The following is a 13,767-nucleotide window of genomic DNA, read 5'->3' as shown; positions in this document are numbered from 1 at the left end:
TCTCTCTTCACGTGGCTTCTCCCGGAGTCTCAGGATCTCTCTTCACGTGGCTTCTCCAGGCGTCTATTTTGGACCTCTTTACATGAGAGTGGCCTTCAACGAGGACAAAAGCTGAAGCTACAAGGCCTCTAAGGCCAGGATGTGGAAGCCTAGGAACATCAATTCTGTCAAACTCTATTGGTCAAAGTAGCCCACAGGACTGGCCTGGTCCAAGTGGAGGGAAATAGGCTCCAGCCCTTGATGGCAGGGGCAGCTTCCACCAGGGAGGGGAGGGACAGTGGGCTGCCATGTTTGGAAGCCATCTACCATAGCCCCCAAGAGCAAAGTAGACAAAAGGTGTGAAATGTCATCCTGAAAAGGGATGTCTACATGGCCAACAGGGTTATGAGGAGATACCCAAACCTACGTGTTTATAATTTGCAGGGAAATGCAAATTGAAATAAAATTCAACAACATGCCAACCAGACTGGCAGAAACGAGAAAAGTGGACAATAAGTCCTGGTGGGATATAAGGCAACAGAAACTTTGTCAGCCTGGCCAGCAACTTGGCAGTAATTAGGGTTATTCATTATCTGTATTTCCTAGGACCTAGAAAACTACCATGGGATCTAAGGAGACAGTGTCAAAGGATATTTGTGCCACTGCTGTTTGAGGACACCTAGGTGACCATCGCTGGGGGAGTATTTAAATAAAATCTAGAGGAAATATGCTAAAAAACAAAACACAGGAACACGTAGGAGTGATGAACTACAGGTACACAGAGTGACAGGTTGGACATATTCCAGTATGGGTGTCAAACAGGTACAGAGTTAAGTAGGTGGAGAAATGGAGGTGGTGATGGTAGGTATAAAAGATGAAATAAAAGTCATTAAACAAGGAGCTCAGTAAGCCTCATTGGAATCCTGGTGCCCAGGCTGGTCTTGAACTCTGGCCTCCTGTTTTGCCTTCCAAAGCACTGGGATTATAGGCACAAGCCACTATACCTGGCCTACTATTTTGGATTTTGATTTTTTTCATCTGAGAAATGAGAGCATGTAGTGGGGTCTCGGAAATAGAAAGCATTTAAACTAGCTAATTGGTGGAGAGTTTAGTAAAGGGTCAAGTTACAAGGTGAGCAGAGAGCAGGGGGACCACAGGAAAAGCGTGGGACCCCAGTGCTGAGAAATCAGGAAGCGAGGAGTGAGGAGCACCTCCCAGCCTAAGGCCTCAAGGGAGTGAGCTCCTTGATGGAATCTGGGTCCAGGGACACAGCTGGCTCTTGGCGACTGTAGGAAGGGGTGGGCTCTTCCTCTCCTCCATCCCTCAGCTCTCCTGCTGGGGAATCAGGGCTCTCTAGAGAAACCAACCAGCAGAGGGGTGTGTGTGTGTGTGTGTGTGTGTGTGTACACGCGCGTGTGTGCGCCTCATCAAGAGAGAATGACAAAGAGAGATTTCTTGTAGGAATTGACTCACACCATTGAGGAGGCTTAGTGAGTCCAAAATCAAATGGGGAGGCCAGTAGGCTGGAAAGCCAAGAAAGTGCTGCAGTTGGAACCTGAAGGCCGTCTGCCGCAGAGCGCCCTCTTGTTCAAGGAGGGTCAGTCTGCTGCAGTATTTAGGCCTCACAATGATAGAAGAGACCCACTCGCATTCTGGACGGTGATCCGCCCTACTCAAAGCCCACTTATTTAAATATTCATCTCATCCCAAAGCATACTTACAGAAACATCAAGGGTGATGCATAACTAAATCTCTGAGCACCATGGCCCAGCCAAGCTGACTCATGAAATTTTATGTGTTGCACCAACAGAGCCAGAATGCAGGGGGAGCTTTGATGCAGCCCATCCAGGTCCACCTCCTAGGTGCAGGGCAGGGAGGAGGAGCATGGGAGGAGCCTAGAGAAACAAGCTCTGAGAAGAGTATGGCACAAAGGATCGACGCCACATCAGAGCTTGCAATCTGGTGCCAGCCCTGAGCCAGGTTTTGTTCGTTTTCTCCCTGATGAGTTTTTTTATGTTTATTTAGGTATTTATTTATTTTAAGACAGGGTCTCGCTCTGTGGCCCAGGCTGGAGTGTAGTGGCCTGGTGTGATCTCAGCTCACTGCAACCTCCATGTCCCAGGCTCAGGTGATCCTCCCGCCTCAGCCTCTGGAGTAGCTGGGAGTGCACACCATCACACCCACCTAACTTTTCTATTTTTAGTAGAGACAGAATTTCTCCATGTTGCGCAGGCTGGTCTTGGACTCTTGAGCCTCAAGTGATCCACCGGCCTCAACCTCCGAGTGCCCAGGTTATAGGTGTGAGCCACCGTGCCGTCCCCTGATGAATTTTAAATTATTATTTGCTGGTCTTTAAAATTCAGGAGATTTCACATAAAAATCTAGATTTCCACTTCTCCTGGAAAGGAAAATACCAGATCTATCTAGCAATACAAGACTTCGTTGGCACACAGCAACAATTGCTTGGAGCTGAATAGTTTGTGGAGGAAATCTTAAGTTGGAACATAAACATTCATTAGCTGCAGTCCTCACCACTCTTTAACGTCTTACACTGACTCTCCTCTTTCAACTCTGTCACTTTCCTGGCCTGTGAAGGCATTTGAACCTATGGCACCTGAATTGCATGATCTACGAGGTCCATTTCAGCCTTAGTGGTCAAGGGTTCTAATGGCCTAGAGCAGCACTGCCCACTGAACTTTCTGGATGATGGAAATGGACTGCAGCTGCCCTGTGCAACACAACAGACACTTGCTATGTGTGGCTGTTGAACATCTGTAATGCGGCTAGATCAAATTGAGATTTGTCCTAAGTAGACAAATGTAGTATGAGAAAATGAATGTAAAATATCCTGTCAATTTTTTATATCATTGACACGTTGAAAGGATATTTTTGATATGTTACATCGACTAAAATATTTTATTAAAATAAATTTCCATTTTTAAAAGCTCAATTTTTTAAATTTAAAAAAATGTATGTATCAACTTGGCTGGGCCATAGTGCCCAGATATTTGGTCAGGCATTATTCTGGATATTTCTGTGAACTAACATTGAAATCAGCGGGCTTTGAGCAGGGCTACTAGAAGAGTTTAAATGATGCATACAGTTCGAGTTGGTGGCTCACACGCAGTTGCTACTGGACAGCACCAGCCTTATAGGAAGATTGTGGCTGCTTCTCTGTATTCTCAAACCATCTGGACAGTGGCAACGTTGAAGAAGGCTGAAGAATTCAACGACTCTGATAGTCTATGCAACTGGGCGCAGTAGCTCACGCCTGTAATCCTAGCACTTTGGGAGGCCGAGGTGGGCAGATTGCTTGAGCCCAGGAGTTTGAGACCAGCTTGTGCAACATGGCAAAACCCCATCTCTACTGAAAATAATAGTCTATGAATCTCTGATTCTGATCCCAGACCAGGCTCTCCAGGAAGATCTGAAGGCTTACCTCTTCCTCTTCCTCTTCTGTCATGTGGCTCTGAATCCTCCACCCACAAATTCCCCTCAACAAAGCTGATTCTATTTTGGATGATTCAGAAGCCCCTTCCGGATGCTGTGGGCCTTGAGGTCAGGCCAGCCTTATATAGACAGAGGTAACTGCCTACATGTACCGAGAAAAGCCAAAAATAGCTTTTGCCCATTCACTCTCTATGCCTCCATGCTCCTGAATCTTACGTATCCACCAGAGGCCTTCTGGAAACGAACTGCCTGGCCCTTATCCAATCAGCGCCCTAGTGCCCATGCAGAAACTGGCAAATGCTGGTGGGTGGCTTCCAGAACTGTTTCTGTCTGACTAGCACAATGTTCTGAAGTTTGCTATGTGATGGGATCCAGGCCAGGGTGGGCTGGTGAGCATCTGAAGTCTGAACAATCAGATGTGAGCAGACAGGGGCCCGCTCGACAGAGCTGTCAGCCCAGGTAAGAAGGAGCAGGGCGTGAGCATTCACCCATTGCTCACTGAACACTGCATTATCTCATGGAATCCTCTAACGGTCCTTGAAGTAGATACTGTATTCCCCTCATTATAGCAGAGGATGCGCAACTTCAGAGAGGGTCAGCGTCTTGCCCACGGTCACACAGCACAGTAAGTGGCAAAGCTGGCATTTGAGTTCAGGTGTACTGCCGCCAGTCCAGGGCCCCTGAAGTTTGGGGGAATAGCTAGACACCTCCTTGCAGCCAGACAGCTAAGAGCAGGCCTGACAAAGGCCTTCTGCAGAAGGTTAAAATTGATGGTCCTCATGCTGGCTTTGGCCCATAGACCTGCTAACATTGGTCTGCACAGTAGTCTTTCATAAACAAACAAACAAACAAACAACACTGGCTTTAAAAAAATGCTGGCATTTACGTTAAAAAGAGGATGACCGGCGTCTTTAGAAAAGTTGGAAAATCTGGTCATGGTGAGCCTCATTTTCAAGGGGCTTTGACCCTCAATTGGAGATGAGTAGCAGCTGCCCAGACAGGAGGGAGCCGGGGCTGCGCTGCAGTGCACTGCTGTTTGCATTCGTCCTGCTTTGTTCATGAACCTGAGTGGGCTGGCCCCTGTGGGTACACGAGTTTGCTGCTGCTCTTCTGCCTTGTGTACTTAGTTCTTTGCAGACCTGGTGGCTGGCCCCACATCCTGGAGGGGTACGTGGTCTGGGAGGGGTGTTAGGCCCTCTGAGGGTTCTGGCCACAGGTATTCCATTCAATCGCTGTGTGACTATGAGAATGTCACTTCCCCTATCCAGGCCACAGGACATTCCCGTGGGGCCTGAGAGTGACCCAGGCAGCATGTCCTTATAAGGGAAAATAGCTGTGTCCCCTACTGCTCCATCCCACAGAGTAGGAGCCTGGGGGACTCGGGAGCGGTCTGCTGGGGTTGATGGGGAACAGAGATGCTGGAGAGGTGTCTGCATTCCGGGTAGGAACTGGCTTTCCTGAGAGCAGACCTGCAGGACAATAACTGCAGAGGGTGTGCACAGGGAATTTACGGTATTGAGCATCTACTATTTGCAGTACCAACTGCACCACTAAGTAATCACGAGGTCTGTGAATTATCCCCTCCACAGCAGCAGAGCCCAGTGCTAACTGGTATACCCTGAAGCCAGCCTGCTGGTTCGAAATCATGGCGGTACCATTAATAGCTGAGTGGCGTAGCTGGTGACGTAGCGCTCTGAGTCTCAGTTTTCTGGGCTGTAGAATGAAAATAACATCCTTACCATAAAGGGATATTCAAAGTAAGGACTCAGTGAATTTGAAGAGAAATTCCTCAGAAGAGTGACTAATACCTAGTAAGTGCTCAATAAATGTTAACTGTTATTTTCATTAATCTTTTTTTTTTTTTTTTTTTTTTTTAGGCAAGGTCTTGCTCTAAGCCCAGGCTGGAATGCAGTGGCACGATCTCAGCTCACTGCAACCTCTGCCTCCCAGGTTCAAGTGACTCTCCTGCCTCAGCCTCCCGAGTTTTTGGGATTACAGGCATGAACCACTACAACTGGCTCATTTTTGTATTTTTAGTAGAGACGGGGTTTCACCATGATGGTCAGGCTGGTCTCGAACTCCTGACCTCAGGTGATCTGCCTGCCTCAGCCTCCCAAAGTGCTGGGATTATAGGTGCGAGCCACTGTGCCCAACCTTATTAACCTTTCTTTAAGAGGAGAAAACAGACAGAGAGAGATGAGGTCACCTGCTCAAGGTCTCATAGGTAGGGAGGGACAGAGCTGAGATTTGAAGCCAGGCCCAAGTCAGGCTAAAGACAGGAAGGGAGCCGGGGAAGGAGACCAGAGCCACTGCTCCCAGCACTTGGCAGGGGTCTGACTGTCTCCTATGAGTCCCAGGAGAAGGGATCAGGCTCCCCTGGGGGCACACAACTCTGGAGTGGGAGGGAAAGGGGAGCTGTATGGTTTCTCTGTGCTTCAGTTTCCTAGTCTGTAAAATGGGACTAATTCTACCTTCCTGGATCAGAGACACTGCTTGGAAAAGGCTGTCTTTCTCTCTTCCCACACCTTCCACCCGCTCCTGCTTGTGGGCAGACGATGAGGCATTTTGCCCAACCCTCTGGGAGGTGGACCCCAAAAAGGGCGGGACAAGGCACCCAGGAGAGCTTCATTAAAGAGTGGAAAAGCAGAAGTGACAGGTCCCAAGTCCCGGCGATTCCCCTACTTCCTCTCCACCTGCCACAGCTGCCAGAGACCGCCCGCCTGAAACCACTGCCATTCAGGCAGCATGCCAGGCCACCCAGGAGAAGCTGAGCACCTTGTCAAGACCAGGTAGGCCTGGGGACTTTACACACTGAGGGATACAGGTGAGAAAACAGTCAGCTGTCAGGGGTGAAGGATATGAACCGAAATCTTCAGCTCTGCCATTCCCTGGCTGTGTGACTTCAGGCAAATCCTCACCTCTCTGAGCCTCAGTTCCCCATCTGTGAAATGGAAGTAATAATGACATCTACGAGACTGTTGCCAGAGTGGAATGAGAAAATGCATGCATAGAACTTGGCACATGCTTGGCTCAGAGTAAGCACTCACCAAACAGCAGCTGGTTTCCTTGCCATTCAATACCCAGCGCGGGGCTTGTCTTCCAATACGACTTAGGGCTGGCTTTCAATCCTTAAACTTGTGTTTATTATAAGCTATTATTCCGAAAGTCATTGTGTTCCAAATGTTAGTTATGTAGTAGAAGGGCGGGGGTGGTTGGGTGTTAGTCCCAAATTCAAAAGGCTTCGGGAGCTGGGAAGGGGGTGCACCTGTGGGAGGCCACCTGGGTTTGCAGATAGACCTGCTAATTGATTAGCGGGAGCAGTCTACGGGTTGCTCCCCTGTCAAAGGGGGTTAATGAATACTCAGCTCCATCTACTTGTTACAAAGCTGGGAGCTCTAACCTAGATCTTCTCATCTCTCAAGAAAAGCTGGGAATTCAGATTTTAATGTGAAACTTTCTTATTTCCAAATGAGGCAGTTTATAGACACACACACACACACACACACACACACACACACACAGAGAGAGAGAGAGAGAGAGAGAGAGAGAGACACACACACACAGCCACAATAAAGTGCATGTGTATATGATTCAGCTTTAGGGCTTCAAGACTGTGACTTCCACTCCAGCCCCACAGGCCTCACTGCATCTCAGCTTCCCACTGTTCTAGTCCTCCCAGCTTCCTGTTTCCTGATGGTCAGAGCACAGGACCTTTGCACATGCTGTTCCTTCTGTCAGGGATGTCCAACTCCCTTCTCCACCTATAAACTGATACTTGTCCTTCCACCCCCCGCTGGAATGTCGCCTCTTCCAGGAAGCCTTCCTGATTGCCCAGTAAAACAGACTCACTCTCCATCTACCCCACCCCAGTCCAGCCCCAGGCATATCATCCTCATAATTCTTTTTTAATGAACTTAAACTCTAATGATCTATTTAAGTCCCCTCAATTAGACTGTGAACTCCTTTCGTGGGACCAGGACTTAATTCATCTTAGTCATCTTGATCAGCTGTCAGCACAGAGCCTAGCACAGAGGAGACTTGAGTGAACATTTAATTGTTGGTGTAAGTATCATCAGGGTAACACGTGGTGCAGTTTTAAAGGATCCTTCTTCTGTGCCAGACCCTGTGTAAAGTGCTTTACATGCATTACTTCATTTTATTGTTCCAGGAGCCCTGTGACAGAGGTTTCTGCCTTAGTCAGGACTCATTTGGTTGCAAGTGACAGATTGATCTCATATTGCCTTGAGAAAAACAGACATTTTCTAGTGTGTGGTCCAGCATAGATTTGGGCTGCAGGCATGCCTGGATCCAAAGACTCCAGCAAGGTCACTGGACATCTCTCTCTGTTTCTTAGCACTGTTTTCCTTGTGTTGCCTTCATCCCAGGCTGACTCACACTACAAGGTGGTCCCCAAGGCTCAAGGCATCCCTCCTGCCAGCTTAGCTCTCAAGGCGACAAAGAACAGGTTTTTTTCAGTCATTGCAGCAAAGCCCGGAGGCAAGCTCTCTTAGCCCAGCTCCGGTCTGGTGCAATCCCTGTACCAGTCACTGTGGCCAGGGGAGCAGAGGTACTCGGATCAACTAGACCCGGTCACATGCGTGTCCTTGGAGCTGACGATGGTGGAGCAAGTCAGCGGCTTTGCCTGTAACCAACACAGCGATAGCCTCCCCACCTCCTTCCCTGCCCATCATAACCATATTGACATAGGACCTTGCTGCCTGCTCTCACTTAAGATCATGCATGATCTCTAACTCCAAGTGGGCCTCGGTGTTGCCCATATGTCCTTGCCCTAGTTCATTTGTTCTCCCACTTTCCCGGATAAACGTCTTGTACTTTCTCCTTCCTCTTCAAGCACCCCTCACCTCCTCCAGCATCTTACCTTCTCTGCCGAACTTGCTTCCTGCCAGCCTGAGCAAACAGAAGCAATCGATCATGCTACCGTCAGTGAATATTTTTGGAGTGCCCAATACATGGCAGACACTATGGTAGGCACTTGGGACATATCAGTGATCAAAAGGGACAAAGTCCCTGCCCCAGTGGAGTTGACTCTAGTGGTAGATGATAGCTGATGTGATGCCTACCTTGTGCCAGAAACGAAGCGACCCTAGGAGGTGCATACTCTCATTGCACTATTTTACAGATGAGATGGCTGAGGCACAGAGAGGTTATGATATGTACCCAAGGTCACAAAGCTGGCAAGTGATGGAGCAGGAATTGGAGCCCAGGCAGTCCAGAGGTCACACCCTTAGCATCACTCTCTTCTGTGTATATCAGAGGATACTTTGCACAACTGCACACACGTTGCCTGTTCACTCACCATCATCTGTACCTATTTCCTCTGCTTTCTCACATGCTATTAAGGATGAATGACCCCTGCTCCATTCTAAGACTGTCTCACCCTCTGCCCCCACCCCTACAGATGTCACTCCAGGGAGTCTCCCCTTTGTCAATGTGTCCCCTCTCAATGAGATCTTCCATCTGTAAACATGCTACAGATTTCCTCACTTTATGTGAATTCTTGTGGTCCAATTTCCTATAGCTACCAGCCACTGCTTTATCTCTCTGCTCTTTGACTGCAGAAATTACTGGAAAGAGTTGTCTATATTCGTGTCTCCCATTCATCTCCTTCCAGTCTCTCCTGGACTCGAAAAGTTAGATTTTTGGCCCAAAAAGCAAGCAAACTGTCCCTGCCAAGGCCAGCAGTGGTCTCTAAGTGGCTAAAAGGCATTGCTCAGTCCTCATTTTTCTTGACCTTTGGCTGCATTTGACGTATTTGATCAATCGCTTCTCTTGAAACGTTTTGTTTCCTTGGCTTCCCAAGTATCGCATTGGTTTCTCAGTCTCCTTTGCTGGATTGCCTTGAGGCGTGTCCTTGGATGTCTTTCCTCCCCAGCGACATATTCTCTTCAGGAATCTCATTATGCACCATAGCTGCAGGTAGGGATATAAAGTTGGGAGCCAACTATAAATCAATGACTCCCAACTTTATAACTCCAGCCTGTCCTCCTATCTGAATTCCTGACTTCTCATTCCAACCACGTTCTCAAAAGCTTCACGGAATGGCTCAACTGTATCTCAAATTTACGAATTCTGAAGTGAATTCCTCCTCTTTGCCCCTCCACTCAAAACTGTTTTGACCACAGAGTTCTCCTCTCAGGAAATGACACCTAAGGGCTTCCAGTTGCTCAGACACAAAAGCTCCTCGTCACCCTTGACTCCCCTCTTTCTCTCACACCTGACAACCAATCAGCCTCTGCAAATCTTATTGACTCTGCTAACAAAATGTTTTCAGAATCTAAGCTTTCCTTACTATGTCTCGCCCATCTCTCTTATTATAGTACAAGCCCCAGGAAGGTGAGGACTTGTGTTTGTTTCACTTCTGTTTCTCCAGTGGTTAGCACAAAGTTGTTGCTTAATAAGTGTTTGTTGAGTCAATAAACATAAGAATGATAGACTATAAAAATTCCTCAGAGGCCAACTAGTCCACCTTTCTCACCCCTAAATTATAGAGGAGACCCAGAAGTCCAGAAAGTAATAGAAGATGCAGAATCATACAGCAAGCCACCAAGACTATGAATTCAAGTGGAATTGTTTCTCTTTTTCTCTCTCCTCTTATTCATTCTCTCTCTTTCATCTGTGCTTCTCGCTTCATGACTCTTTCGTTCTCTTGGACCAGTTGCCTTCACAAAACTGTAATTATGGACTCAAGCAGGACAGACATTCAACCTCGCATCCTCAGGAACTGCATGGGAGTTGGGCTTTTCCCTGACAGTTCCAGTGAGTATAATCCTGGGGAAGGTTCTGATTGGTTCAGCTTGTGTCACGTGGGTATAGAGTGAGTTACTCTGATGGGTCCACCTGGGTAACTAAAAGGGTGGAGTAGGCCAGGCGTGGTGGCTCACACCTGTAATCCCAGCACTTTGGGAGGCCAAGGCAGGCAGATCACGAGATCAGGAGTTTGAGACCAGTCTGACCAACATGGTGAAGCCCTGTCTCTAATGAAAATATAAAAATTAGCCAGGCATGGTGGCACGTGCCTGTAATCCCAGCTACATAAGAGGCTGAGGCAGAAGAATCACTTGTATCCAGGAGGCGGAGGTTGCAGTGAGCTGAGATCGTGCCACTGCACCCCAGCCTAGGCGACAGAGCAAGACTCCATCTCAAAAAAAAAAAAAAAAGTGTGGAGTCTGTTGTCAGAACCAAGTGATGGGTTTGTGGGGCAGGGACAGTGGACAGACACCCACCCACCTCCTGATAGCAACCCACCCCTCAATTTCTTTGTGTGCAGGTGGAGGTCCTGGTGCTTGGGGCTCTGGAAGGCCCTTGCCCCACTGCAGGCTGCCTGGGATGCCTTCTCCCAGCCTGTTCCAGCCACCTGTGGCCAGCTGCTGACCCAGCTCCTCCTGTGTGCTTCCCTGGCTGCCGCTGCTGCAGGTCTGGCTTATCACTGGCTGGTGACCTCTCTGCTTTATCCTCCTGGACCTTCAGCCAAGGTGGCCGCTGTCTGTGGCCTCCTGGTCTTCCTGGGCTTGGGCCTGGTGCCCCCAGTCCGCTGCCTGTTTGCACTCAGCATGCCCACCCTGGGCACAGAGCAAGGCCGCCAGCTGCTCCTCTCCTATAGCACTGCCACCCTGGCCATTGCTGTGGTGCCCAATGTCCTGGCCAACGTGGGTGCAGCTGGGCAGGTGCTGAGGTGTGTCACCGAGGGCTCCCTGGAGAGTCTGCTCAACACCACTCACCAGCTGCACGCAGCGTCCAGGGCTCTGGGCCCCGCAGGTCACGTGGGCAGCCGGGGCCTGACATTTGAGGCCCAGGGCAATGGCTCTGCCTTCTACCTTCACATGCTCAGGGTCACTCAGCAGGTCCTGGAGGATTTCTCTGGCCTGGAGTCCCTGGCCCGGGCAGCAGCACTAGGTACCCAGAGAGTGGTCACAGGGCTGTTTATGCTGGGCCTTCTGGTGGAGTCGGCCCGGTACCTCCATTGCTACCTGACGGACCTGCAGTTTGACAATATCTACGCCACACATCAGCTGACCCAGCGGTTGGCACAGGCCCAGGCCACACACCTTGTGACCCCTCCGCCCACCTGGCTGCTCCAGGCAGCTCGGCTGAGGCTGTCACAGGAGGAGCTGTTGAGTTGTCTTCTAAGGCTGGGGCTGCTTGGCCTGCTGCTGGTGGCCACAGCTGTGGCGGTGGCCACAGACTATGTGGCCTTCCTCCTGGCACAGGCGACCGTGGACTGGGCTCAGAAGTTGCCAACCATGCCCATCACACTCTCCGTCAAGTATGATGTAAGTGTGATGATGAGAAGAGGGAACAGAGTCTTTGCCTTAAGGGAAGGGGGGGGGTCTGTTAAACCCTTGACTTGTGATTAAATTGGACTTGCCTCCAAGAAATAGCCCTTGAATTAGCCATGGGGCCCCATGCCATGGGCAGAGGGACACATCAGATACCCACAACAGCCCTAGGAAGTGGGTTCTATTTTCAATCCCTATTGCAGGTGAGGATGTTGAAACACAGACACCTTAAAATAACTTGCCCCCAAGGTCACTCTTCACAAGCGGCAGCATATTCTAGCCTCATCTTCCTCATTTGTACAAGTTGGATCAATCCTCCTAACCCTACAAGGCTATTGTGTGGCTTACAATGTCATATTGTCTTAAAGTACCCAGTAAGCTCTGCGCCACATCAGAGATATTTAATAAAGAGCCGCTGTTATTAATAGCTCACATCTGCCTATAGCAGACTAAAGGAGGGCTTTGAAATGGCCTTGATCAGGAGACAGCCAACTACAGCCTTCAGGATGAATCCAATGGCTTCTGGGTTTTGTAAATAAAGATTTTTTAGAACACAGCCATGGCATTTGTTGACGTGTTGTCTGTGGCTGCCCTACAAAGGTGAAGTTGAGTAATTGCAACAGAGACTGTATGGGCTGCAAAGCCTGAAATATTTACTATTTTAATAGTGATATAAAAAATGTTTACTATCGACTTATAATTGGACGTATTACTAACAGATCAAGAGTTGTGTTTTTTCGATCCTTTCTTTTGCCACAGATCTTTTTATTTTTTATTTCTAGCAGTGAGATCTCACACAAAAGTCCATTGCATAAACCATATCAAAGTGTCAGACTCTGAGCTAATAATATTAACAGTTTATATTTATCAAGTACTTATTACATACTAAGAAAGTGTTTTTCAAACTGCACAAAATCAATTTAATCAATTTATGGAGTCATAGACGCTTTTTAATGAAATAGAATAGACTGGAAAATTATAAGGCTATATTGCAGGCAATACGGGAGTGTATGATTTTGTGAATATTTTCTTCAATTACAATAAAATCTGTGCTTTGAGGATGTTGTAAAATGCATTTCTTCTTTTCTTTTTTGAGACAAGGTTTCACTCTGTTGCTCAGGCCAGAATGCAGTGGTGTAATGGAGGAATCACAGCTCACTGTAACCTTGACCTCCTGGGCTCAAATGAGCCTACCACTTCACCTACCTCTGCCTTCCAAGTAGTTGAGATTACAGGCACACATCACCACCACCCAGTTCATTTCTAATTTTTTTTTTTTAGAGACGGGGTCTCACTATGCTGCCCAGGCTACTCTCAAACTGCTGGGCTCAAGCACTTCTGCCACCTCAGCCTCCCAAAGTGTTGGAATTACAGGCATGAGCCACCATGCCTGGCCTGTAAAATGCATTTCTTACCATAGGTCACAGTAAAGAAATGTGTCAGGCAATGTTCTAAGTATGTTCCCTGATTTACTGCTTTTCCACCAAATCCAAGATGTCATCAATTGCAAGTCACACCATTATTTTATGTATCCTTAGGGCAGAAAATCTACCAATTCAATCTTGCAATGCTTTCTTATCACGTAGAATTTTAATTGTATTTGTATGAAATAGTTCACTTATTATTTAACATAGGTTTATTTTGTCATATCTTTCTCGTGTATACATAAAAAGAAAAATAGGGGGCTAGGCATGGTAGCTTATGCCTGTAATCCCAGCACTTTTTGGTCAGGAGTTCAAGACCAGCTTCACCAACATGGTGAAACCCCATCTCTACTGAAAATACAAAAATTAGCTGGGCGTGGTGGTGCATGTCTGTAATCCCAGCTACTCGGCAGGCTGAAGTGAGAGAATCATTTGAACCTGGGAAGTGAAGCTTGCAGTGAGCTAAGATTGCTTCACTGCATTCCAACCTGGGTGAGCAAGACTCCATCAAGAAAGAAAGCAAGAAAACAGGAGAGAGAGAGAGAGACAGAGAGACAGAGGCAGAGACAGAGACAGAGAAGGAGGGAGGGAGGGAAGGAAGGAGGGAGGGAGGGAGG

General features: G+C 48.1%; 2 protein-coding genes across 5 annotated transcripts in view; both read left to right on the top strand.

The window, feature by feature from the left end:
* SLC13A3 (solute carrier family 13 member 3) overlaps positions 1 to 13,183 on the top strand; it is a 135,394-nt gene extending 122,211 nt beyond the window's left edge. For all 4 annotated transcript variants that reach the window (XR_005202283.1, XR_005202282.1, XR_005202284.1 and 1 more), the window contains one exon: positions 13,170 to 13,183. The gene's annotated coding sequence lies outside the window, so the exon portion shown is untranslated. The remainder of the gene's footprint in view (positions 1 to 13,169) is intronic.
* Positions 6,175 to 13,767, top strand: part of LOC108313059 (osteoclast stimulatory transmembrane protein) — a 9,584-nt gene continuing 1,991 nt past the window's right edge. Inside the window, 2 exon segments of the mRNA XM_017541316.2 lie at positions 6,175 to 6,218; positions 10,718 to 11,720. Coding sequence (XP_017396805.1) covers positions 6,175 to 6,218; positions 10,718 to 11,720 — 1,047 coding nt within the window.

Source organism: Cebus imitator, unplaced genomic scaffold, assembly GCF_001604975.1.
Source record: "Cebus imitator isolate Cc_AM_T3 unplaced genomic scaffold, Cebus_imitator-1.0 Scaffold132, whole genome shotgun sequence".
NCBI lineage: Eukaryota > Metazoa > Chordata > Mammalia > Primates > Cebidae > Cebus > Cebus imitator.
This window is presented reverse-complemented; position numbering and strand designations above follow the sequence as displayed.